At 37.5% G+C, this 23,671-nt stretch overlaps 1 protein-coding gene across 5 annotated transcripts in view; it reads left to right on the top strand.

The window, feature by feature from the left end:
* The window catches only part of OPA1 (OPA1 mitochondrial dynamin like GTPase), a 100,261-nt gene that overhangs the window by 55,677 nt on the left and 20,913 nt on the right, over positions 1-23,671 (top strand). For all 5 annotated transcript variants that reach the window (XM_062210083.1, XM_062210074.1, XM_062210099.1 and 2 more), the window contains 7 exons: positions 550-702; positions 2,086-2,194; positions 2,667-2,746; positions 6,296-6,436; positions 9,627-9,743; positions 11,665-11,758; positions 12,355-12,465. In XM_062210083.1, coding sequence (XP_062066067.1) covers positions 550-702; positions 2,086-2,194; positions 2,667-2,746; positions 6,296-6,436; positions 9,627-9,743; positions 11,665-11,758; positions 12,355-12,465 — 805 coding nt within the window. The remainder of the gene's footprint in view (positions 1-549; positions 703-2,085; positions 2,195-2,666; positions 2,747-6,295; positions 6,437-9,626; positions 9,744-11,664; positions 11,759-12,354; positions 12,466-23,671) is intronic.

The raw sequence follows: 23,671 nt of genomic DNA, 5'->3' as shown, positions 1-23,671 counted from the left end.
ATTAATTCATTATTTCGTATCTTTGCTTAAATGCAAAGATGTGAAGATGACTGAATTGCTAACTGAGACCTTTAAACTTTTCACAATGTAGAAGCAGCAGGCAAACTCAGTTGAACTGAATCTGGTGGCTGACTTCAAATGTATACCTTCCCTAATGGAGGCAGCCCCTGTTCAGCTCCAGCAGGTAGCGCCATGTAGGAATAAGGGTGTACCGTTCCCAGATAGTTCAGAAGAAGCTGGCAGTGCAGATTCTTATATGAAGTCTCCCAGTTTTTAAATGTTGCAACTTTTTTTTTTTTTAATTTAAAACACTGTGCGTGTCTGACAAAATATGTCAAGAGGCCAAATCTGTCCCAGCAGCTCCCAGAATAGGACTTTTGGACAATAGTATATACTTGCTGCCACTTTATTGATGTGGTTTCATATATATTTGTTGATAAGCTGATTTACTGGTCTGTTTAGCTTGAATTCATATGTTATTTTTCATGCTATGTAATTGAAATATAATATGTAGCATAAATACAGCTTTTTTGTTTTAAATAATTCTAGGTTGCTTGGGAGACCCTACAAGAAGAATTTTCTCGCTTTATGACAGAACCCAAAGGCAAAGAACATGATGACATATTTGATAAACTTAAAGAAGCTGTTAAAGAAGAAAGTATTAAACGCCACAAGTGGAATGACTTTGCAGAGGACAGCTTGGTATGTTGTCTGTATAATCAGATATCAGATTCATATTTTTAAGTAATTTCTTAAATTGATACCTTTTTCATAAAATATTTTGATACAACTCTGTAAATTACATTCTGAATTTTAAGTAACAGTAATGAAACAAATTTATGACTTGTAATCTGCATTTTGACGTTTTTTTGCCTTTCTAAAAATCACTCCCTGCTATAGGCTTTCAGGAAGAAAAGCCAAGCCAGACTTCTCAAATTGACATCCATTAGCCATTTCGTGGGCCTTAGATAGCTGTTTCTATTTTTACCTTCTGTGGTAATGTTTTGAATGTTCACTATGTATCAGGAACTCTGCTAAGTGTTTCAAATTACTTGATCTAATTTGTAAGCAATCCTGTTATTGTCATCGACAGCTGGGATTCATTCCTTGCCCTGTCTGACAACAAAGCCTGGTTTCTGACTGCCCACCAACTGATACATCTTTTGTCCTGTAAAAAGTTCTCACCATCGGCCGGTAGGCTAATCCTCTGCCTTTGGCCCGGCACTCCGGGTTCTAGTCCCGGTTGGGGCACCCGTCCTGTCCCAGTTTCTCCTCTTCCAGTCCAGCTCTCTGCTGTGGCCCGGGAGTACAGTAGAGGATGGCTCAGGTGTTTAGGCCCTGTACCCTCATGGGAGACAGGAGGAAACACCTGGCTCCTGGCTTTGGATCAGCTCAGTGTGCCGGCCATAGCGGCCATTTGCGGGGGTGAACCAATGGAAGAAGGAAGACCTTTCTCTCTGTCTTTCTCTCTCTCTTACTAACTCTGCCTGTCCAAAAAAAAAAAAAAAAAAAAAAAGTTGTCACCATCATAATCAGACCTTTCTTAAGCACCTGCTTGGTTCAGAATATGAAGAGAGGCACTGTTGAGTGACAGGATTGAGCAGTTTTCTAGGAGAATGCGAATCTCACTGTGGGCTGTTGTAATTAACATTTTCCTTTGAGTGAATGTTTGTCTTCATGTTTTAAAACCATATATTATCCTTAAATGCTTTAACGAGAGAATGATGTCATTTTCATTCATTCACTCAAATAATAAAATTTGAAAAAGAGTTCTGCATTGTAGTAAATAATTAATACTTATGATAATCTAGACCTTTTAAGTGTCTTATTTTTTCACTGCTATTAACAGTGACAGTGGTTATTAATTTTTTCTCCTTTTTTTCAAAATGCTAGTGCACAAGTCATATGGTCTTGTGGTTACATTAAGCCCTGAATATTAGGGTTTTGGGTATTGGATTTTATACAGTTAAATGCATAAAGTTCCCTAGCCTCACACTCAGTAATGGTTAGCTTGCTTAATTTGGAAAGCTGTTGATTTGAATAAAGTTACAAAACAATCAAATTCCCTTTTTCTTGTTATTTCAGAGAGTTATTCAACACAATGCTTTAGAAGACCGCTCCATATCTGATAAGCAGCAGTGGGATGCAGCAATCTATTTTATGGAAGAAGCTCTGCAGGCTCGTCTACAGGATAGTAAGCAGGGACATGGGTGGTAGAGTTCTGAGTATTTGCAGTGCTGAAGGGGTCATCCATTTGAGTGAACATTTGTAAAGGCATAATCAACATTTCCAGGTCTTTGTTATTATACTGTAGTTGAACATTATTTGTGATATTTTTTAGTCAACTACTTTGTTACTACTAAAAAGATTAAATAGGTTGGACATGTGATGCCTATGTATACTCATGTTTTTTAAAAAAAGCTATAATTCAGAATATTTTAGTGTTTTTATAAGAAGTTTTGCTTCTAGAAGATTCTAAAAACATATAATTAAATTCCATCTTATACATGTGCCAAATCAGTCATAGGTTTTTTTTAAATTTCAACTGACTTTATATTGGTATAGCACTTGGATGTGAAGAACACAAGACCATTTGTTAGCTATAATTTAGATATTGGGCAAATGATACAATTCTTGATAAATTAACTATTTAAAAACTTTTCTAGCTGAAAATGCAATTGAAAACATGATAGGTCCAGACTGGAAAAAGAGGTGGTTGTACTGGAAGAATCGGACCCAAGAGCAGGTAAAAACAAAGAAGTCTTTGGTCTTATAATGATGTAATTTTGTTCATTTTAATTCAAACATTAAAATATAATCCTTGCCAGGGTCATGACTATCTCGAGAATTTCATTTGTTTTATATTACCTTTCAGATGTTTAGAATAAAATATATAAGAAAGTATTTTTTTTCTTAAGTGAAAATGCTATTATTAAAAGAAAGGGGGAGATGAAATATCCTTCTTTGGTTGATTACTTTGTTTCAGTTTTCTAATGTGAGGTTAAAAAAAATAGAAAAAAATGGATGGGGTTTCCGATGATGTACAATGAGTGAATGTGGTTGAGGGAAAATGATTTTTTTTTCCTTTGACACATGCCAGTTTATTATTTCTGTATTTTTCTACTGATAGGCTATTCAAATTACTTTATTCTTTTGTATTTTTGTTCCTGTGTTCAGAAAATAAGTATAAAACTTCAGATAGAAGTTGAATTGTAGATTTCAAAATTTAATAAATGAGCACTTCAGAAGAACAAAATGATAGAATACAAATAACTTTACAAGTGAGACCCTACCCTACCTTCACCCCTTTTTACTCCTGCCATATTCTTATGGTTCTTTTCCAATTTTATGGCACTATCTTGTTCTTAAAATTATTTAAATGAAGGAGTTATAATAGGATATATGTCCAAATACTTGAATTAATGAAGTAATGAAAAAAAGTTGGCATCCAGTCTACTTCCTTCTCTTGTTTTTTGATTCCTTGAATCCATTTAATTGGATGAAGAAGGCCAAGAAGTGGAAAAATTGAGATAAGAGATAAGGAGAATGAAAATTACCAAATGACATATTTCTCCATTTATATTTTTTAAGTATAGAGTTACTTAAATTATATAATTTCATTTTTTTCTAGTTTTCCCCATTTCTTGTTTCTTAAGCGATCAGATATAAATCAGAAACTGTCTCAAAATAGTGAAGAGACAGCCTTCCTCTTTTGTCTGTCATGATTTTTGTGGAAAAAAATAATGAGTCATTAGGAGACTGAAGAGTAGCTGAAGAGGGGACAGAGTCAGAGATTGGATCTTGCCTGTGTTCAGGGCACATCAGTTATCTCTACTCTACAGATGGGCTGAGAGAAGGAGTTCTGTCAGAAAAGCTTTTCTCTGGGATCTGTTAGAGGTTTCTGACTTTGAGACAGGAAGGAGGATTGATTAGAAAGCTGCTAGAAGGCAGATAAATGCAAGAAAGTGTCTAGCCATTAAGGCTCAGTGAAATTAGGTGTAAAGTCTCCAGAATAATTAACATTGACAAAACTTGCCTCAGCTACTAGTGGTAAATATGCATGGCAAAATACTCAGAAAAGAAATGATTTCTGGTTGTATAGGAAATCCTCTCAAGAGAAGCAAAGGAATTAGCTTTAAAGTCAATGCAGAGTCCATTTGTCTAGAAGAGGAATCTGGAAATCCTTACGAGAAGAGCCTTCTCCCACCAGGTTTCAGGGCAGCAAATGTAAGACTTGGGCAGATTACAGAGTGGAGGTCATAATGTGGAATATAGAAGAAAGGAACATGAGAATTGCTGGAGCAGATGAGAGGATGTAACTATATGATTTTGTTTTTGTTTTTTTACACTTCCAAAGATAGCCCCATGTCCAGCTTACTAGTCCAGTTCTTCTCTAACCTGTCTTCTCCCACTCCCATTAAAAACCACTGTGCTGACCTCATACCTGGAGGTTAAAAAATGACAAACGGGCTGGCACTGTGACGTAGTAGATTAATCCTCCACCTGCAGCGCCGGCATCCCATATGGGCGCCGGTTCTAGTCCCGGCTGCTCCTCTTCAATCCAGTTCTCTGCTGTGGCCTGGGGAAGCATTAAAGGATGGCCCAAGTCCTTGGGCCTCTGCACTCGTATGGGAGACCGGGGAGAAGCACCTGGCTCCTGGCTTCGGACTGGCGCAGCTCCGACCGTTGTGGCCACTGGGGAGTGAACTAACAGACAGAAGACCTTTCTCTCTGTTTCTCCCTCTCACTGTCTGTAACTCTACCTCTCAAATAAATAAATAAAATCTTAAAAAAAAAAAAAAAAGATGACAAACAGATTCTAGAAGAGCAGTTTGGGTAGCCATGTTCCTTCTGTCTTAGAGTGATAGGATTTGACAAGAAAAAATTAAGGTCAATTCTGTGTTAAAGATGAGCAATCTTATGTTAAAAATGAAGACTATTTTGTGCTTTTGTGTTACCTTTTCCTTAGTTTTCTAATAAAATCCCTGCCTTTGAAATATTCTTATCTTGTCTGAGCTGAACTAGTAGAAATCTTGGACAGGATAGATGGGAGAGCATTCTCTTCTGGAGGCCAACGATGGTGGGTGGCAGTGGAGTGGTGATAGGTAGGAAGGTGAAGTGAAGACACAGGCCAGGAGGAGGATGAGTCACAGGCCATGTTTCTTTCCTGCCTTAGACTGGCTAACAGATGTTTGAGCAAACAGTGACTTTTTCTTCATTAAATAATATTTGTTCTAAAGTTTCTAAAGTCATGTCTTGAGGAAGTTTAGTTAAAAGCTCCACTGACAACTGTCATTCTTATACCAGGGCCTTCAGAAAGTCCATGAAAAAGGAATACTAGGAAAATCCATGCATCGTTTTCAATATTTATTTGTACCAAAATAAACTCATGTTTTAATTCCATTTTTTCATTAACTTTCTGAACATCCTCATATAAATAATCATATTCTATAGCTGTGGTCCAGTTTGGGCAAGAACTGTTGTAGCAATTTGTTAGAGTAATAAGTGAATTACTTATAAGCTAGCTTATTTTATTCTACAATTTTGAGTGAAGGGTTGAAAAATGACAAGATAAATTTAATTTTATCCAGTAAAAAAGTCTTGTTTTCATACTTAACAAAACTGCTGTGTGTATGTATTCTTCCACTGGTGAAGAGATTGACAAGTAATTACAGGGTGGAAGTGAATTTAAGAATGCTAGGTACCCCACAGCAGCAGTCTGAAGTGTGATTTTTAATTAAAAGCCTTTTTAGTAAACCAAATGATGCATTTTGTATTTAATTTAATTACCAGAAAAGCTTGTCAACAGACAGGAGTTGTTTCGGTCATCTAGTTGCTAGATATGAGGCATGTATAGAACATGATCTCTTACCATGTATTCAGGTTACTTTTTCTACATCCAAATTATCCCATAAGGTCAAGAAAGTAAGTATATAATAAGGTGCCTGATGCAGTAACTTGATGGTAAAAAAATTCAGAAAAAACAGAATGGAACAAATGGGACTGTGTTTTTTCACCTCTATCAAGAGAAGTAGCACTGCATTCATAGGCCAACTACTCATTCATAAACCAGAGAATTTTTTGTTTGTTGTGATTAAGTTTGTGTCACATATTGGTGACAGTAACATAGTTATTAAAACTCAGACTCTGTCCCTAAAAGTTGTACATAGGAAATTTATATTAATTAAGTAAAAACCTTCTCACACACACACAAAAAAAAACAACTCAGACTCTGTTTTGACAAATGCCAAATCATGAGCCACCTAAACATAGTCTTCTTTTAAACATTTCTAAGTGTGTCCACAATGAAACCAAGAATGAACTGGAGAAAATGTTGAAGTGTAATGAAGAACACCCAGCATATCTTGCAAGTGATGAGATAACCACAGTCCGAAAGAACCTTGAGTCCCGAGGAGTAGCAGTAGATCCAAGCTTGGTAATGAATATTGCTTTTTAGCATGACTTGACTTGCATAATCTTTGTTTCTTACAGTAAAATGTTGCTACTCCTAATGGATTAAAATTTAACTGTTCAATTTGACTTTGAACATTTGCTGATGATAAATTTTTGATTGAAGAGTAGAAATTTTATTCTCAGTGTTGTTTTGTTAAATGTATCACTTTGGTTTGTAAAGGAGAAAATTGAGATTTAAAAAGTGTATTTACTTGGACAAGTTGAGCAGTTCTTGGAGAAGGGAACGAAATGCATCCAGACTTTGCATCACGTCTCACTGTTTCAGATTGCAAGACATAATTTCTGTTTATATATGCTTATGAGTGGAAAAGACTTTGAAAGAGTTGTAAATAACTTTTCATTAAATTGGAAAGGTCTTTGAGTTCTTATTTTCCTCACTTAAAATAAATATTAGATAAAAATAGCCGACACTTCAGACTTTTTGCTTCTCTTCATGATGCTTATTTATGGCAAATTTAAAAAAAAAGTTCCCCAGCCTACATTCTCTCTTGCTTAGTGTGATGTAAGAATTCCAAAGTTTATTTTATGGGGCAGGTGTTGTGGATTAGTGGGTGAAGCCATCTTCTGCAGTGCCAGCATTCCATATGGGCACCGGTTCTAGTCCCCGCTACTCCACTTCTGATCCAGCTCTTTCTAATGCACCTGGGAAAGCAGAAGATGGCCCAAGCACTTGCGCCCCTACACCCACATGGGAGACCCAGAAGAAACTCTTGGCTCCTGGCTTCAGATCAGCCCAGCTCCGGCCGTTAGGGCCACTTGGGGAGTGAACCAGTGGATTGAAGATCTCTCTCTCTCTCTCTCTACCTCTCTCTCTCTCTCTCTACCTCTGCCTCTCTGTAACTCTGCCTTACAAATAAATAAATAAATATTTTAAAAGTTTGTTTTATAAGCAAAACCCAATCAAAAAAAGTAAATCTGATGGAGAAAGTAATCATGTAAAAATTTATTGGGGCTGGCACTGTGGCATAGTAGATTAAGGCACCTCCTGCAGTGCCAGCGTCCTATATTGAAGCTGTTTTGAGTCCCAGCTGATCTGCTTCTCATCCAGCTCCCTGCTAATGCAACTGGGGGTGCAGTAGAAGATGGCCCAAGTGCTTGGGCCCCTGCACCCATGTAGGAGACCCAGAAGAAGCTCCTGGCTCATGGTTTCAGACCAGCCCAGCTTTGACCATTGCACCCACTTAGGGAGTGAACTAGAGAATGGAGGACATCTCCATCTCTTCCTCTCTAGATCTGCCTTTCAAATACATAAAAAATAAATCTTTAAAACTTTTTTTTCTTTGCTACACATACATTGTTTTTAAAAGATTATCTGCTATTTTTGTTCCTGTACTTGAGGAATGATTGCATTTAAATTCCACCCAAGTTCAAACTCAGCAGTTAAAGCTGTTATATTTTTAGCATTATAAGTTGAACATGAAATTTTTAACTGATTATAGATGTAAACTTATAATTTATCCACATTGGTCCTAGCTCTTGATACTTTTAAAGTTTATGTGGCTGTTAGTGTGTATACTTTGTGTTGGTTAATACAGCAGAAAGATTTTTGTCTTAGAAGTAAAATGGAAGAGATTATATGATTTGATTTTTTTTTTTTTTTTTTTTAGTTTTTCCAGTATCTTAGGCTGTGGATTGACTATGTATCTGAATTACTTTCAGTGAGCAAGAAAATTTAGTTTTTTCCAAGTGACACTTTGTCCTATATACTTTGCAAAATCCTAAAATAAATAAAAGCAAGCAAACAAACAAAAGACCATAATGAAGATACTAAAAGGGATGTTAAGAGATGTGAATTCTGGGCCCAGTGCCGCTTGCACACTAGGTTAATCCTCCGCCTGCGGTGCCAGCATCCCATATGGGCACCTGGTTCTAGTCCCCATTGCTCCTCTTCCAGTCCAGCTCTCTGCTGTGGCCCGGGAGGGCAGTGGAGGATGGCCCAGGTGCTTGGGCCCCTGCACCCGTGTGGGAGACCAGGAAGAGGCACCTGGCTCCTGGCTTCAGATCAGCGCAACTCCAGCCCGTTGCAGCCAACTGGGGAGTGAACCAACAGAAGGAAGACCTTTCTCTCTGTCTCTCTCTCTCACTGTCTGTAACTCTACCTGTCAAATAAATAAATCTTAAAAAAAAAAAAAGAGATGTGAATTCTAATCCAATTACATTACATGAGTTAGTAATATTACCTTTAGTAGTTGATATAATGTCTTTGAGCCCCACATTCCTCATTTGTCAGATGGTATTGATGATAGTTATTCTACCTGCTTAATATTATTATGCTCAGAAAAAGACAATTGATATGAGAGAACATTGAGCAGACTGGGTAGTAATAAAAGTAGTGGGGGATCATGTTGGTATGGTTGCAGTGAAATTTAATAATCAGTAATGAGGGGCAGGTATTTTGATGGCAGTGTTAAGACACTACTTGGGATACTTCATCTCATATCAAAGCACCTGGATTCAAGTCCCAGCTCTACTTCTGAGTCCAGCTTCCTGCTGATGCGCATCCTGGGATACGGCAGGTGATGGCTCAAATGTTTGGGCTTCTGCCACCATATGGGGGACCCAGATTGAGTTCCAGTCTTCTCGCTTTGGCCTGACCCATCCCCAACTATTATAGATATTTGATTATATTATAGATATTTGAATCAGCAGATGGAAGATATCTGTCTCTCTGCTTTTCAAATAAAATGTAAATAAGTAATAAATAAGAATTTTTAAAATAAGACTATCATACTTTGAAAATATATTTAAATATATAATCACCAGAAAGGAGATACTGTTGGGTTAATGAGCATTGTCCTAGATTAGCTTCCAAGTCTGAACTCTTGCCTTTGTCAAGGCTTTCGATCTGTTTTTGCTATGGTTATCCTCACTTCTAACTAAGGGACTTTATTCTATAAGACGATTGTTTGAATATACTAACAGCTTTTGTTTAAAATGTAAATCTTGAATTACACAAACTGATAGACTAGTAGCAAATCTAATCCTTGTCTTGAAAAAATGTTATATGAATAAAAAACGTGGTAGAATACCCACACAATATTGTTGTTGCTTTTAATTAACTCTTACAGAAAACTATTTCTATACAGCTTCTGAGTATAGTTGATCAATAAGAAGAGTGTACACAATAATTTTGTTTTCTTTTCTCATTTTAGATTAAGGATACTTGGCATCAAGTGTATAGAAGACATTTCTTAAAAACAGCTCTAAACCATTGTAACCTTTGTCGAAGAGGCTTTTACTATTACCAAAGGCATTTTGTAGATTCTGAGGTAAGAACTCCAAAAGCAGAGAAATGTATAAGATGTTTATTAAACTTTGGCTTTAATCTTAATTTTACATCCTTTAATCATCTGGAAAAAGTATGTATAATCTATGAAGATTAACATAATTCTTATCATTTCAAAGATGTTTGTCCCTTTGGTAGTAACTGCATCTTACATACATGTCATCCCTGGCACCTGTAACAGTATGTATGTGTTTAAATATATATGTGAAAATATATGTAAAAGGAAATAATCATTTATAATCCTCTGATCTAGAAATAATTTTAGTTAACATGGCTTTCTGTTCAATTTTTTTCTATCCACAGGGAGGGTGTGTGTGTGTGTGTGTGTATATGTATAACCAGCCATTTACATGGTAGAAAACATGCTGCAAAAAAATTTTTACTGTACTTTTTTATGTATCATTCTTCATATCACTGAAACCTTGTTTTAAATAATCCTTTATTTTTAAAAAATATTATTTATTTGAAAGTCAGTGTTAGAGAGAGGGGGAGAGAGAGAGAGAATCTTCCATCTGCTGGTTCACTCTCCACATGGCCCAACAGCCAGGGCTGGTCCAGGCCAAAGGAACCCCTAAGCTTCTTCTGGATCTCCCACATGAGGGACAGGGGCCCAGATAGTTGGGTCATCCTCTGATGCTTTTCCCAGACCATTAGCAGGGAGCTGGATCAGAAGTGGAGCAGCCAGGACTTGAACCAGTGCCCCTATAGGATGCCAGCATCGCAAGCAAGGGCCTTACCCCCTATGCCACAATGCCGGCCCCTTAGATTAAATAATTCCTTAAAAGAACTGAAGTTACTATAATGGACTTTTAAAATAATGTAGCGTCACTTTTTACAAAGTAACCCCTAGGTGGCAGCAGATTGATATATTTTGGGCATTTTCTTACAGACAAAACATGCTTTTAAATAGCCTTCTGAAAAAACTCAGCAATCTAAGACCTCTGAAATACTTTTCTTTTGTTTTCTTAAGCTTAAAATAAATTTGTATTTAAATTCACTTACATAAAAAAGTTTTTGCATAATTTTAATTATTGAAAAAAACTCTACAGAATAAACTTTAAATCTTTAAATGTGGTATGTGTGTGTGTGTATATGTAATCTGAGGGAAGGGCATATGGTACACTGGTTAAGATGCCACTGCCACTTGGTGTATCTGCATCCAATATCAGAGTTCAAGTCCTACCTCTACTACAGAGCTATGTGCATCCTAGGAGGTAGGAGGTGATGGCTTAAGTAGCTGGCTCTTTGCCATCCAACTGAAAGACCTGGATTGAGTTCTTGCCTCTTAGCTTTGGCCTTGCCCAACCCTAGCTGTTACAGGCACTTGCAAAGAGTGAACCAGCAGATGAGAGACCCCTCTGTTTCATTGCCTCTCTATTTCTCTGACTTCCAAATAAATTAAATAAATTCTTTAAATAAAAGTTTAAATATCAATGTATTTTGAAATACAACTAAATCACAAAACCAGCTTTAGTGCACACTCAAAAGGGGTTGACCCAAGGACATATTTAAGATAAGCATGATTGTTAATGGAAACTAAATATAAGCTAAGGAAATACTGTTGCAGCCAATTGGGGAGTGAACCATCAGATGGAAGACCTCTCTGCTTCTCCTTCTCTCTGTGTAACTCTGACTTTCAAATGAATAAATAAATCTTTAAAAAAAATAAAACCAACAAATCTATGTAGATATAGGGTAGTTAAGACTCAGAACAGGCAGAATTTCATGGATCTGTACAGAAAAGTTGCCTCTGTTTCTAATTATAGAATTATATGTATTAGATAAATGTAATAATGTATATTAAAGCCCAAGATATAGGTACTGACTTTGGTAGTTGTCTCTATAAGCACTTGGTTTTCATTTATAGATTTGCTTCTGGTAATCTTAATTGTTTAATATTTCAGTTGGAATGCAATGATGTTGTCCTGTTTTGGCGAATACAGCGCATGCTTGCTATCACTGCCAATACTTTAAGGCAGCAACTTACAAACACTGAAGGTAAGCCACAAGGGCTAATGCTTTCTCATTTTGGCATTAAAATGGTAGTAGCATCCATTTTTAGTAGAAGGATCGCAAAACTTCATTAAAACTAGATTTATTAGAAAAAATTATAATTTGCCTTTAAAAAATAATAAATCATAATTGAAAAAGTAGAAGATGAAACATAGCAAGAATCTACCTTTATTACACAAAAAGTAGATTAGTAATAGATTCCCAAGAAATCTGTGCTTTCCTTAAAGTATTTTGAATTAGGAATATGCTGTTTTCTGATATTTGTGTCAGTTATGTGCTGTTAAAACGTGCTATATAATGTCAGAAATTCTCTCTGTAATTTTGACAACTATAAACTTAATAGATCTAACATGATAAGAAAACATAAGAACTTACTGTTCAATAGAGAATACTTCAAGAAAGTCTTGGGAAAATGTAAAATAAAAGATAAGTTTATATTGGTGCAAAAGAGTTAAAATCTACACATAGTTTTTCATAATATGTTTTTTATGAACTTTTTGAAGACCCCTCCTATGGTTAATATTATTATCCTGGAGTATCTATTAAAAAACTCCTCCAATTTCTTTATTTATTTTGAACAGTTAGGCGATTAGAGAAAAACGTTAAAGAGGTGTTGGAAGATTTTGCTGAAGACAGTGAAAAGAAAGTTAAATTGCTTACTGGTAAACGTGTTCAACTGGCCGAAGACCTCAGTAAGTAGTTCTCTGTGCCCTCCACCTTACCTCCTATCTGCCTTCCTTGTTTCTGTTTATCTACTAGTCCATTTAATATCAAACTTACAAAAAAGTTATCTACAAAGTGTATGTTACTGATCTGAAGTCCTGTCACTTCCATGTACTTTAGTGTTTATTTCTTAAATAAGGTTTTCTGCTAACAACCATATAATGCAGTCACCAAAATCAGGATGATAACATTGGTATATTACTATATCTTAATCTCTGACCCCATTCAGTGTTGACCCAATGTCCCAGTACTGTCCTTCTGTAGAGACTGATTCTGTAATCTAGCTTTTTTTGGAGAATGTTATTTAGATGTCAAGATGTGAGAACTAGATAAGCTCATTGTTACTGAAATATCACTGCTCCCAAGCCTTCTCAGTAAAAACAGCTGGGGAGTAAATGTTGTTTATACATACATATATTATGTATAAATGCATATACGCACTCATTTACATCTACATTCTTATGTATGTGTTTATATTGAAAACAATGAGTTGATTCTGATACTTCCAATTTTAGTCCAGTACTACAATACTAGTTTTCTTCCTTTTCGTATCTGTAACTCTGTTTTCTGACAGTGAAATGCCTACCTCCTAGTATCCTTAATGTAATTACTTATTCTGATCCGTCCTCCTATATGTAACCAAACTTACCACTGTCCCTTCATTGTGAAAATTGTTTTTTCACCAAGCTTGGACTCTCATCATCACACACCAGGCTCTCACCAGAGCTCCTAACTCTGCATGGATACCCTTTTCACCTTGTCTAGGCTCTGACATCCCATACCAGGTTGCTTTTCCTTACAGAGACTTTTTTTTTTAAGATTTGTTTTTTATTTCTTTGGAAGGCAGAGTTACAGAGAGAGGGAGAAACAGGGAGAGATTTTCCATCCACTAGTTCAATCTCCACCACATTGGCAAAGGCTGGGCTAGACTGAAACTAAAGGACAGGAGCTTCTTCTGAGTCACCCACATGGGTAGCAGGGGCCCAAGGACCTGGCCCATCCTCCCTGCTTTCCCAGGATCATTAGCAGGGAACTGGATCAAAAGTAGGGCAGCCAGGACTTGAACTGGTACCTATATGGGATGCTGGCACTGCAAGAGGTGACTTAACCAGTACTACACAACACCACCTAGACAGAGACCTTTTTAATGGAGCTCATGCTCAAATGCTTTGTGCCAGGCTTTGTCCTGCTCCTCCACATCACCTAATGCCAGACCATGCTTTTGTGGAGACAGATACTCTGTTCATCCTACTTGTGCTCTGACACCCTACAGTGGGCTGCCTTCCTTACACAGATATTCCTGACTACTGGGCCAGGCTACCAGCTCCCCTGGTGAAACCTCCTTATCCTTGGTGAAACTTTTAACACTTACAGTAGGCTAGTGTGCCTACCCCCAGCCTAACTTAGCCCTGTTTGGAGGGTTTAGTTAGTTCTGTCTTGAGTGTTAGCTGATTCTTAGCTTTACGATTAGGGGATTTTCCAAAGCTTTGGCTGCTTTGCTTTTTAAGTGACTGTTATAATAGTTATTTCACTGGCTTGTTCGAAAAATTGGTTCCACAAGCATTTGGAAGTCTCTGGCTCATAATTTCATGCTAAATTAGTACTGTTACTGGAAGAGGTGTGTCACTGTCTTGATATATACAAATGTATTTCTTTTGTACCCTCAGGGTATAATTTTCAGATAATGAAATACTTTAATGAATTTTACTACCATGTAAAATTTTTAAGTGAAAGTGATTGAAAAATAAATGTCTTTTTTCATGTTTTATATTAAAGCTTGTGTAACCCCATCACTCTCCATTCCTACTTGGATTAAAGAAAGTATATTGCTAACTCAGATATGTACACTGTCAAGCCAAGTCTTCTGTTCTCCAGGTGATTTTCTGAGAAAGTAGTCTTTTGAATCTCTTGAAATGATTTGCTACATTTGCACATACAAAATTATGGTGGTGTTAATGTACCAAATAACGCCCTTGAAAGGAACGGTCTTGCTGGTGACTTCACTTCATCAGTCACACCAAAGGCAATGAGCCATGACTTTGTCCATCAGTTGCAGAAGAGTCTTGAGAGCGTCTTTTCCTTACTGTTGTCTTTGATGTGACACTGGGGAATATGGTCATGGATGCCTTCAGCCAGAAAACTCTCAGAATTTAACAGTTACTACACAATTATGTGGATCACAGTTTCGAAAATAACATTTTCAATTAAAACATAGTGTGTTGGTTCTTAGAGTTCAGAGAGAGAGGCAATCAGGCGGTTTTACTGCAATTTCAAAACAGTCAAGAGAAGAGTGATGTAGAAATTGTAAAAATTCTGATCTGATACATTCATTTTTGCCAGTCTTAAACTTGCTCTCTTTTAAATCATTACCATTACTTTAGAGATTCATTGATTGTCCCTTAAGATGAGCACATAAGAAATAATATATTGTTCCCTCATAATCTAGAGAACATATATTTTGAAGATGCAATGTATTCCATAGTTGGAGTGGGAAAGGGATAGGATGAGCCTGAGGCATCTTAGATTTTAGAAAGTAAGGATCTGTCAGAGCCAGCACTATGGTATAATAGGTTAAGCCTCCGCCTGTGGTGCTGTCATCCCATATAGACACTGGTTCAAGTCCTGGCTGCTCCACTTACGATCCAGGTCCTGCTAATGCACCTGGGAAAGCAGTGGAAGATGGCCCAAGTGCTGAGGCCCCTGCACCCATGTGGGAGACCCAGAAGTTCCTGGCTCCTGGCTTCAGATCCACCCAGCTGTGGCCATTGCGGACATTTGGGGAGTGAACAAGCAGATGGAAGACCTCTCTGTCTCTCCCTCTCTCTGTCTGTAACTCTGCCTCTCAAATAAATAAATAAATTAGTCTTTAAAAAAAAAAAAAAGAAAAGAAGAAGTAGTAAGGATTAGTCAACAAGACACGGAGGCCATCTTGAAGAGTCTCCAACTGGCCAAACCAGAGACAGTTTGCACTCAAATTAATAATGATGGTACAAGCATTTGGCCCCATGGTTAAAGACACCACTTGGAGACACCTGCATCCCATATTCAGTCCCTGGGTTCCAATCCTGTCTCTGATTGCCTTGCTAATGTGCACCCTGGAAGACAGCAGGTGATGGCTCAAGTTCTTGGGTCCTTACTGAGTAAAATAGGAATCCATGAATCAGCAATTATGTACATAAATGAATAAAATCAGTGACTAAGAATGGAATAGTGATATAATTAAAGAAAATATTTATTCATTAGAAGGAAAAGAGAACATGGAGAAGCTTGGCTATCACCATGTCAGTGGGCAAAGTTAGTAATCATCCAGTCAAAACTGTTCCACCTTGTAGAATGCAATGAGAAGAACCTAGTATCATTTCTAGGATCTTCTTATCAAAGATTTATATCTTGGGGCCAGCATTGTGGTACAGCAGGTTAAGTTGCCACCTGTGACACCAGCATCCCTTATGAGTGCCAGTTCAAATCCCAGCTGTTCAGTTCCCACCCAATGACCCTCAGAAAGCAGCAGAAGATGGCCCAAATCCTTAGGCCTCCACCATCCGCGTAAGAGACCCAGATGGAGTTCCAGGCTCGTGGCTTCAGCCTGGCCCTGGCCTAGCCCCAGCTGTTGTGGCCATTTGACAAGTGAACCAGCAGATGGAAGCTTTCTCTCCCTATCTCTGTTAACTCTGCCTTTCAATAATAAATAAGTCCAAGTATAACAATACATCAGACAAGCCCAAATCAAGTCACAGTGTACAAAAGAACTGTCCCATAATCCTCAAATGTGTCACATTTGTGAAGGACATAGAAGAACTGAGGAACTGTTCAGGTTGTAAAAGACTTAAAAAAAGTGAAAGTTAAGTACAGTGCGTGATCCTGGGCTGGATCTTACTGCTCTAAAGGACATTAATGTGACAGTGAAATTTGTATGGGATCTGAGGGTTCCATGGTAGTAGTATATCAGTGTTAGCTTTAAAGCTTTGGGATTATTTAGAAAAATATCCTTATTCATAGCTAATATATGTTAGAATACATATTTGAAGGCAGTGAGGTATAATGACAGTAAATATTTCAGGAAAAATATGTTCTTGCAACTTTTCTGTGAGCCTAAGATGGTTTTCACATAAAAGTAAAAAGAAGGCTTTAATTTTGTTCTTGTTTGTATAACTGATAATGGATCCAGATCATGTGAAAATATATTAGAGAAAATGAGATCTTTGAAAAACATGGTCTCTGAAGATAAACAGGAGACTGAGTTACTTCATGAATAGTACAATAGATTGGTGTGTCTCTTCTTTCCACCCAGATCCTTCATTTGCAGTGTCTACCTACAGTTAGAAGTCTGTGGAGTTTAAATATGCTCATGACCTTCATGAAATTCTTTTTAACTTTAGTGAAAAGTTTAATCTTTTTAAAATTAATTTATTTATTTGGATTGTAGAGTTGCAGAGAGAGAGAGAGAGCTCTTTTATCCACTGGTTCACTACTCAAATGGCCACAATGGCCAGGACTAGGCCAACCCTAAGCTAAAAGGCAGGAGCTTCTTCCAGGTCTCCCACATGGGTGACAGGGTCCCAAATACTTGGGCCATCTTTTGATGCTTTTCCCAGGCCACTAGCAGGGAGCTGGATCAGAAGTGGAGCAGCCAGGACTCGAACCAATGCTGATATGGGAGTAGCAGGTGGTGGGTCTACCTGCTTCACCATGATGCTGGCCCCAAGAAAATTTAATTTCAAATAATTTTTATAGCTGTTTATATACACTGTCAACTTCAATAAAATCTACTTGGGTATCCACTGTAACTTTTAGTAATATATCTAATCTATTGAAATAAACTGTAATTTTTAAGTCCTTTCTGTGGAGATACAACTGTTGGTATATGAGAGCCCAGTTAAAAGATCTTCTTTCTCTTTGAGATCTACTTTATGATTTATGAAATCTGTTTTATGCTTGTTATATAAAGCAGGTAAAAATGCTAGCACTTCACAGACTTTTGTTATAATTGGTTTTCTATCCCATTCTGTCTCAGAAGTTAAGTACCTGGGTGCTGGTAGCAATTGCTGGTTAATGTTTGTTGCTGTTTCATCAGTTGCTCTGTGAATATTATATCAACTATTAACTAGATTATTATGAGTTTTTAAATCCTTAAATTGCTTGGGAGTTGGAACTTAGGCTTCTTTTTTAACTCTTGTTCATTAGAACCCAAGGTATACTTTTTATTCTCTATGTAGATAATCAGAAAATCACTGATATCCAGGAATAAAAGATTCATTGCCAATCAATTAGCATGTTCTTCCTAAAATTTAAGGAGTCTTTTCTTCCTTATTTTACAGAAAATTCATTTTCATAAAGAAAACTTGAAATAATTTTTATATATCAGATACCCAGTTAAATGCTTTCTCTGTACTTTATTTGATAGGTACAGTTGTTTTTCTTATTTTACAGATGAAGAAATGGGAGCTAAGCAATGCATCAGTAGTAAACAATAAAGCCAAGAACTGAATTCAGATTTTAGATTACCATGCTGAACTAAAAAAATAATCAAGCGTTTAAAAAATATAGTTTTATAAAATTGTTCCTTATTTGGGAAGTTTCTTTAATTAACGACGTCCTTCACAGTTGGGAGAGAAAGACATATTAGTGATGATGGTTATACTTATATCATCCTAGTTACTTCCTGCATTATAAAAAGTGTTGGAATTTAAACTTTTAAACTATATGTAAACTTCAATAGAACATCTGGGTAAAGGTACATTTGGAACATTAAAGTGTAAATGAAGCCACTAAACAGATTAAAGGAAGTTAATCTTCTTTTTATGACTTGTAAGCATGTCTCCAATTATACTCTGTCACTACTATACTACTATAGTGAAGAAGTATCTAGTTGCCCAAAATTGAGACAGATTTTCAGTATGGTTGTGTTCATGTAAAGAGTTCTGAAGTCCAGCTGTTAACAGCTGCACAATCTTTAATTGAGCATAATGGCTATTTTTGTAACAGCTAGTTTGAGAATATTAAAATGTTTTCTCATAAGTTTCAGTATATTTGCACTTCCTGTACTTTGTGTGAGCAGAAAATACACTTCATTGAAATCTGAATTACTTCATAACAACGTCTCATTTGGCAACAAAATTTGAAAACAGTGGTAAATTCCTTTACTTGGGCTACCATTGTGCAGATTTATTTTGGTGGTATAGTTTGATATCCTGAATGTTAAAAACAGTTAGCTTAAGTAGGCTAGTAAATTAGAATTTTCCAATATCCTTAGCTTTTTTTCTTCCTGCAGTTAATTTGCTCTGCTGACTCCCTACACGAGGTGGCAACAGCTGGCCTTTTTACTAGAGCTCAGAGGGATTAGTGAGTAGGAGTCGCAGCAGCATGCTCGGCCTCTTGCCTCTGTTGACTGGTCTTTATTGTTTGATGCCTGAGCATCTCCCAGACAGCAGGCAATTGTTTCTGGAAACTTAGAGTTTGTTTCTGTTGGGCGTACACAATGCTGCTGGAGCTTGTCTTTGTGTTGCTTCACTTTCCCAGTCTCCTCTTATCCTCTGTTCTGTGCTTTCTCTGGATAATTAGAAAAGAGCAAAGATAACAGCCTTTATATATTAGTGTGTGTGAAATTCAGTTTTAACTCTAAAATTCAGAAATACAGACTATAAATGAAAGGGCTTTTTTTTCTGAGTTATCAGATTTCAATGCCAAAATCACTTTTAGAATGAAACCTTTATTCTTCAAAATTAATATTATACTATTTAATGACAAAAACAGATGTATGTGCATTTTTTAAATGATGGTGATTAAAAAGGGAGCTGCAGCAGAATGTCAGTTTAACAGCTAAGATTAGAAGAGTTGTGTGCTGTAACTGCTTAAATCTAAGAAGATTATTTCTCTTAAAATATTCTAATTTAAAGGATAGTTATAAGAATATCTTCATGCCATGTTAAAACTTGGTTTTAAAAAAATACTCAGGATCTAGCTAAAATTGACCCTTCTGCATTTAGAAAAAGATCCAAGCTTCCATACCTACAAAATCCTTGAGGATAATTATAGATTGAAAGTAGTGTCCCTGAAGTAGTATGAAACTGAACATAAGCCTGAACAATTACTAAACTCATAATTTGAAACTTAAAATTGCACAAAAAGAAAATATGTTTCAGACACTATTTTTCCAGAGGTAGGACCCTGGCATGCCTGTTTTGACAAGGCTCCGCAGGCGATTGTTGCATCCATCATTACCACCTGTTCACCTGCCCATAGACTGGTATTCTTCCACATGAATCCAGCTTGTCATTTTATTAACTGGGAAAAACTAACATCTACTTTTATAGAGCCTGTTATTATGGCTGTTGAAAATTTAGTAAGTTATTTGAATTACATCTGCAGTGGTATATTCATTTTGTTTCTGAAATGAAAATTTAGCCAAAAAAAATTAATTTTAAAGGGATTTAAGGGAGGAAGAAGTTACACTGAGTTCTAAAGGTCCAGAGGGGATTTTTAAAAGAGAAGTTTTTTTAAATGGACACAATCACAAAATAATAGAATGAGGTACCCTGGAGAGAAAGCACGAACTGTAAGAATCGTTATCCCTGTAGCATCATTTATATCTCAGTGCTGTTACTGTTTCTTAGCCCACCAATGATAAGACTTCAGTATTGTTTCATCCCCTAGCTTCTCACACATCTCTAAGTTCTCGGGTTCTGTCCTGGTTGCTCCTCTTCCAGTCTAGCTCTCTGCTATGGCCCAGGAGGGCAGTGGAGGATGGCCCAGGTGCTTGGGCCCTGCACCCGCATGGGAGACTGGGAGGAAGCACCTGGCTCCTGGCTTTGGATCGGCACAACGCGCCAGCTGTAGCAGCGTTTGTGGGGTGAACCAATGGAAGGAAGACCTTTTTCTCTGTCTCTGTCTCACTGTCTAACTCTGCCTGTAAAAAAAAAAGAAGAAGAAGAAGAAAGAACAGTTGACACAAAGAGTATAGTGATCCTTAGAGAGAGTCCTCTGTGTTAGAGAAGAGATATATGTAGGCAGAGCTCCCCAGGAGGCCGGCAGACTGTGCTTTCTGGATTACAGAGGAGAAAATTCAGACTCAGAGTGGGCTTTTAGAATGAAGCACATTTTTCATGGCCTATGTCTTGTCTTTTAGAGTTGTGATTGAGGGCTGTTGACAAATTGGTACAAGATTGAAAGGATATTTACTACTGGGAAATAGTATATAGGCTACTGATACTCAGTGCCTTATTAGCAAGCATCTTTTGCTTTAAATTCAGGTTTTAATTGATTAAAGTTTTCTTCAATAATTTATTGTATTTGCTATTATTTTAAAGTGAAATTTACTTATATATTACTGTAAAAATATTCATAGATATTTAAAAGACCAGTACACATATATAAAACCAGAAAATTTTTTCCCTTTCTAATAATGCTTACTATTTCCTCAATGAAAGATTTTAGAATTAAATAATATCGTTAAAGTTAGGGTTAGGGGCTGGTGTCATGGAACAGTAGGTTAATCCTCCGCCTGGTGCCAGCATCCCTATGGGCGCTGGTTCTAGTCCAGCTGCTCCTCGTCCGATCCAGCTCTCTGCTGTGGCCTGGGAAAGCAGTAGAAGATGGCCCAAGTGCTTGGGCCCCTGCACCCATGTAGGGGACCCAAGGAAACTCCTGGTTTCTGGCTTTGGATCAGCTCAGTTTCAGCCATTGCGGCTATTTGGGGAGTGAACCAGCAGATGGAAGACCTTTCTGTCTCCCTCTCACTGTCTGTAACTCTACCTCTCAAATAAAATTTTTAAAAAAGACTATCTTGAAATAAATAAATAGTTAGGGTTAAACTTTGTTTTCTTTTAATAATTATAGTTTTTATGTTCTCTCTCTTTTTTTTTTTTTTTTAAGATTTATTTATTTGAAAGGCAGAGGTGTTTTTAGAGAGAGGGAGACAGGGAGAGAAAAATCTTTCATCTGCTGATTCACTCCCCAAATGGCCACAGTGGCTAGACTTGGGCTGGTTCCCAGCCAGGAGCCAGGAGTTTATTCCAGGTCTTCCACACGTGTGCAGGGGCCCAAGGACTTGAGCCATTTTCCACTGCTTTCCAAGGCATATTAGTAGGGAGCTGGATCAAAAGTGGAACAGGGCCGGCACCGTGGCTCAACAGGCTAATCCTCCGCCTTGCGGCGCCGGCACACCGGGTTCTAGTCCCGGTCGGGGCACCGATCCTGTCCCGGTTGCCCCTCTTCCAGGCCAGCTCTCTGCTGTGGCCAGGGAGTGCAGTGGAGGATGGCCCAAGTGTTTGGGCTCTGCACCCCATGGGAGACCAGGAGAAGCACCTGGCTCCTGCCATCGGAACAGCGCGGTGTGCCGGCCGCAGCGCGCTACCGCGGCGGCCATTGGAGGGTGAATCAACGGCAAAAGGAAGACCTTTCTCTCTGTCTCTCTCTCACTGTCCACTCTGCCTGTCCAAAAAAAGTGGAACAGCCAGGACTTGAACCAGCAGCCATATGGAATGCCAGCACTGCAGATTTTTTTTTCTTCTACGCCACAATGCTGGTTCCTAATCTCTCCATTACTTTTTTTTTTTTTATTAATTTATTTGAGAGGTAGAGTTAGAGACAGAGGGAGAGACAGAGAGATCTTCCATCCACTGGTTCACTCTCCAAATGGCTGCAACGGCCAGAGCTGCGCCATTTCGAAGCCAGGAGCCAGGTGCTTCCTCCCAGTCTCCCATGTGAGTGCAGGGGCCCAAGGACTTGGGCCATCTTCTACTGCTTTCCCAGGCCATAGCAGAGAGCTGGATCGGAAGAGGAACAGTCGGGACTAGAATTGGCGCCCACATGGGATGCTGGTGCCGCAGGCGGAGGATTAACCCACTGCACCTCAGCGCCGGCCCCTCTCTCCATTTCTAAGATAGAAAAATAGAACCCAGTAATAGACACTAAATCTAACCACAAAATTATCTATTGGCCTATTCAGCAGTATATTATAAAACAAGCAAGATACAAGTTTTTTAAAAAATTTTTTTGAAGAATTTGTGGATTTATATATAAGGCATGGTTCCTAGAGTAGTTACTTAGAGAGGAGGTAGGGTAAGGACATATGGGATTTTAATTTTTTAATTTTATTTATTTCTAAATTCTCCCCCCCCCCTGAAAGCACTGTTCAGAATTACTCTATAAATTTCATAATCTTAATTATCCTATCCATGGAAATGATGGAGCTGATATATAATAATGCCGAATCTAAAAAGTGACAGGTATTTTTCCAGCTGATATCTTGGTAGTTGTGATACCAAGAAATTTCATGGGGCTACATTATGAATACTCATGCTGCCATCCTCAGTGGTTGAAATGAGCATTAAAGTCTCGCTTCCTGTAACTGCCCATCATATATCTGTCATCTCAGAATGAACTGAAATCGTTTTTGAACTAGAGAAATGTTCAAACTTGTGCAACCCATTTTAAATAATAAGCTTTCTCTTTCATTGTTACCTTGTGGAGTATCCCATTTTAATTTTTTAAAACAGCTCTTTATCTCCTAGCTTTAGTATTTTGAGTTATGAAAAGAAATTTGCTATTTTTATTGACATCAGTTAAGTCTCCTTTCTGGGCCAAAAATTCTAGTCTTCATATTTAGCCTTTCTTTCTATTAGGCCCACTTCATATTCTGAGTCACATGTACAAATCTGTCTCTAGACAGATTAGCTGCACTTGAATTTCCAATTAGTTTGATTCTTTTCTCTTTTTATTTCCTTCTTCAATTGCAGAACTAATACATATGGATTCTGGAAAATATAGATGGCAAATTTTAGAAAAATAATTGCCATTATCCAGAGATTACTACTGTAGCATTGTATGTGGTTTAACAAAATTTTGAATGTGGGCCTGATTTGGCTTATTTTTATATCCCCACATCTTCAGTTCATTGTCAGTTCCAGTATTTCTAGTTTCCTAGCTATCAGAGTAGGTTCAATGTCTCCTTTTTTATGTAAACCTATGTCAAAAATGTTTATTAACAGGAACAAGCAACATTAGTGAAAATAAAACCTTTGGTACCAGTTCCTTGATGTAGCTTAAGTATTCCAGATACCATGTTGTAGTATAACATGTATTGAAAAATCAGTCTCCTTTGAAAGTTATTCCCCACCATGACCTGTATGAGACCCTGGCCCTCCTGTGTATGCTTGTGTCTTCATCACGTCTCTC

The sequence above is a fragment of the Lepus europaeus genome, chromosome 2 (genome assembly GCF_033115175.1).
Source record: "Lepus europaeus isolate LE1 chromosome 2, mLepTim1.pri, whole genome shotgun sequence".
NCBI classification, from domain to species: Eukaryota; Metazoa; Chordata; class Mammalia; order Lagomorpha; family Leporidae; genus Lepus; species Lepus europaeus.
Note: the sequence above shows the minus strand (reverse complement) of the source record. Positions and strands in the feature narration are given on the sequence as shown.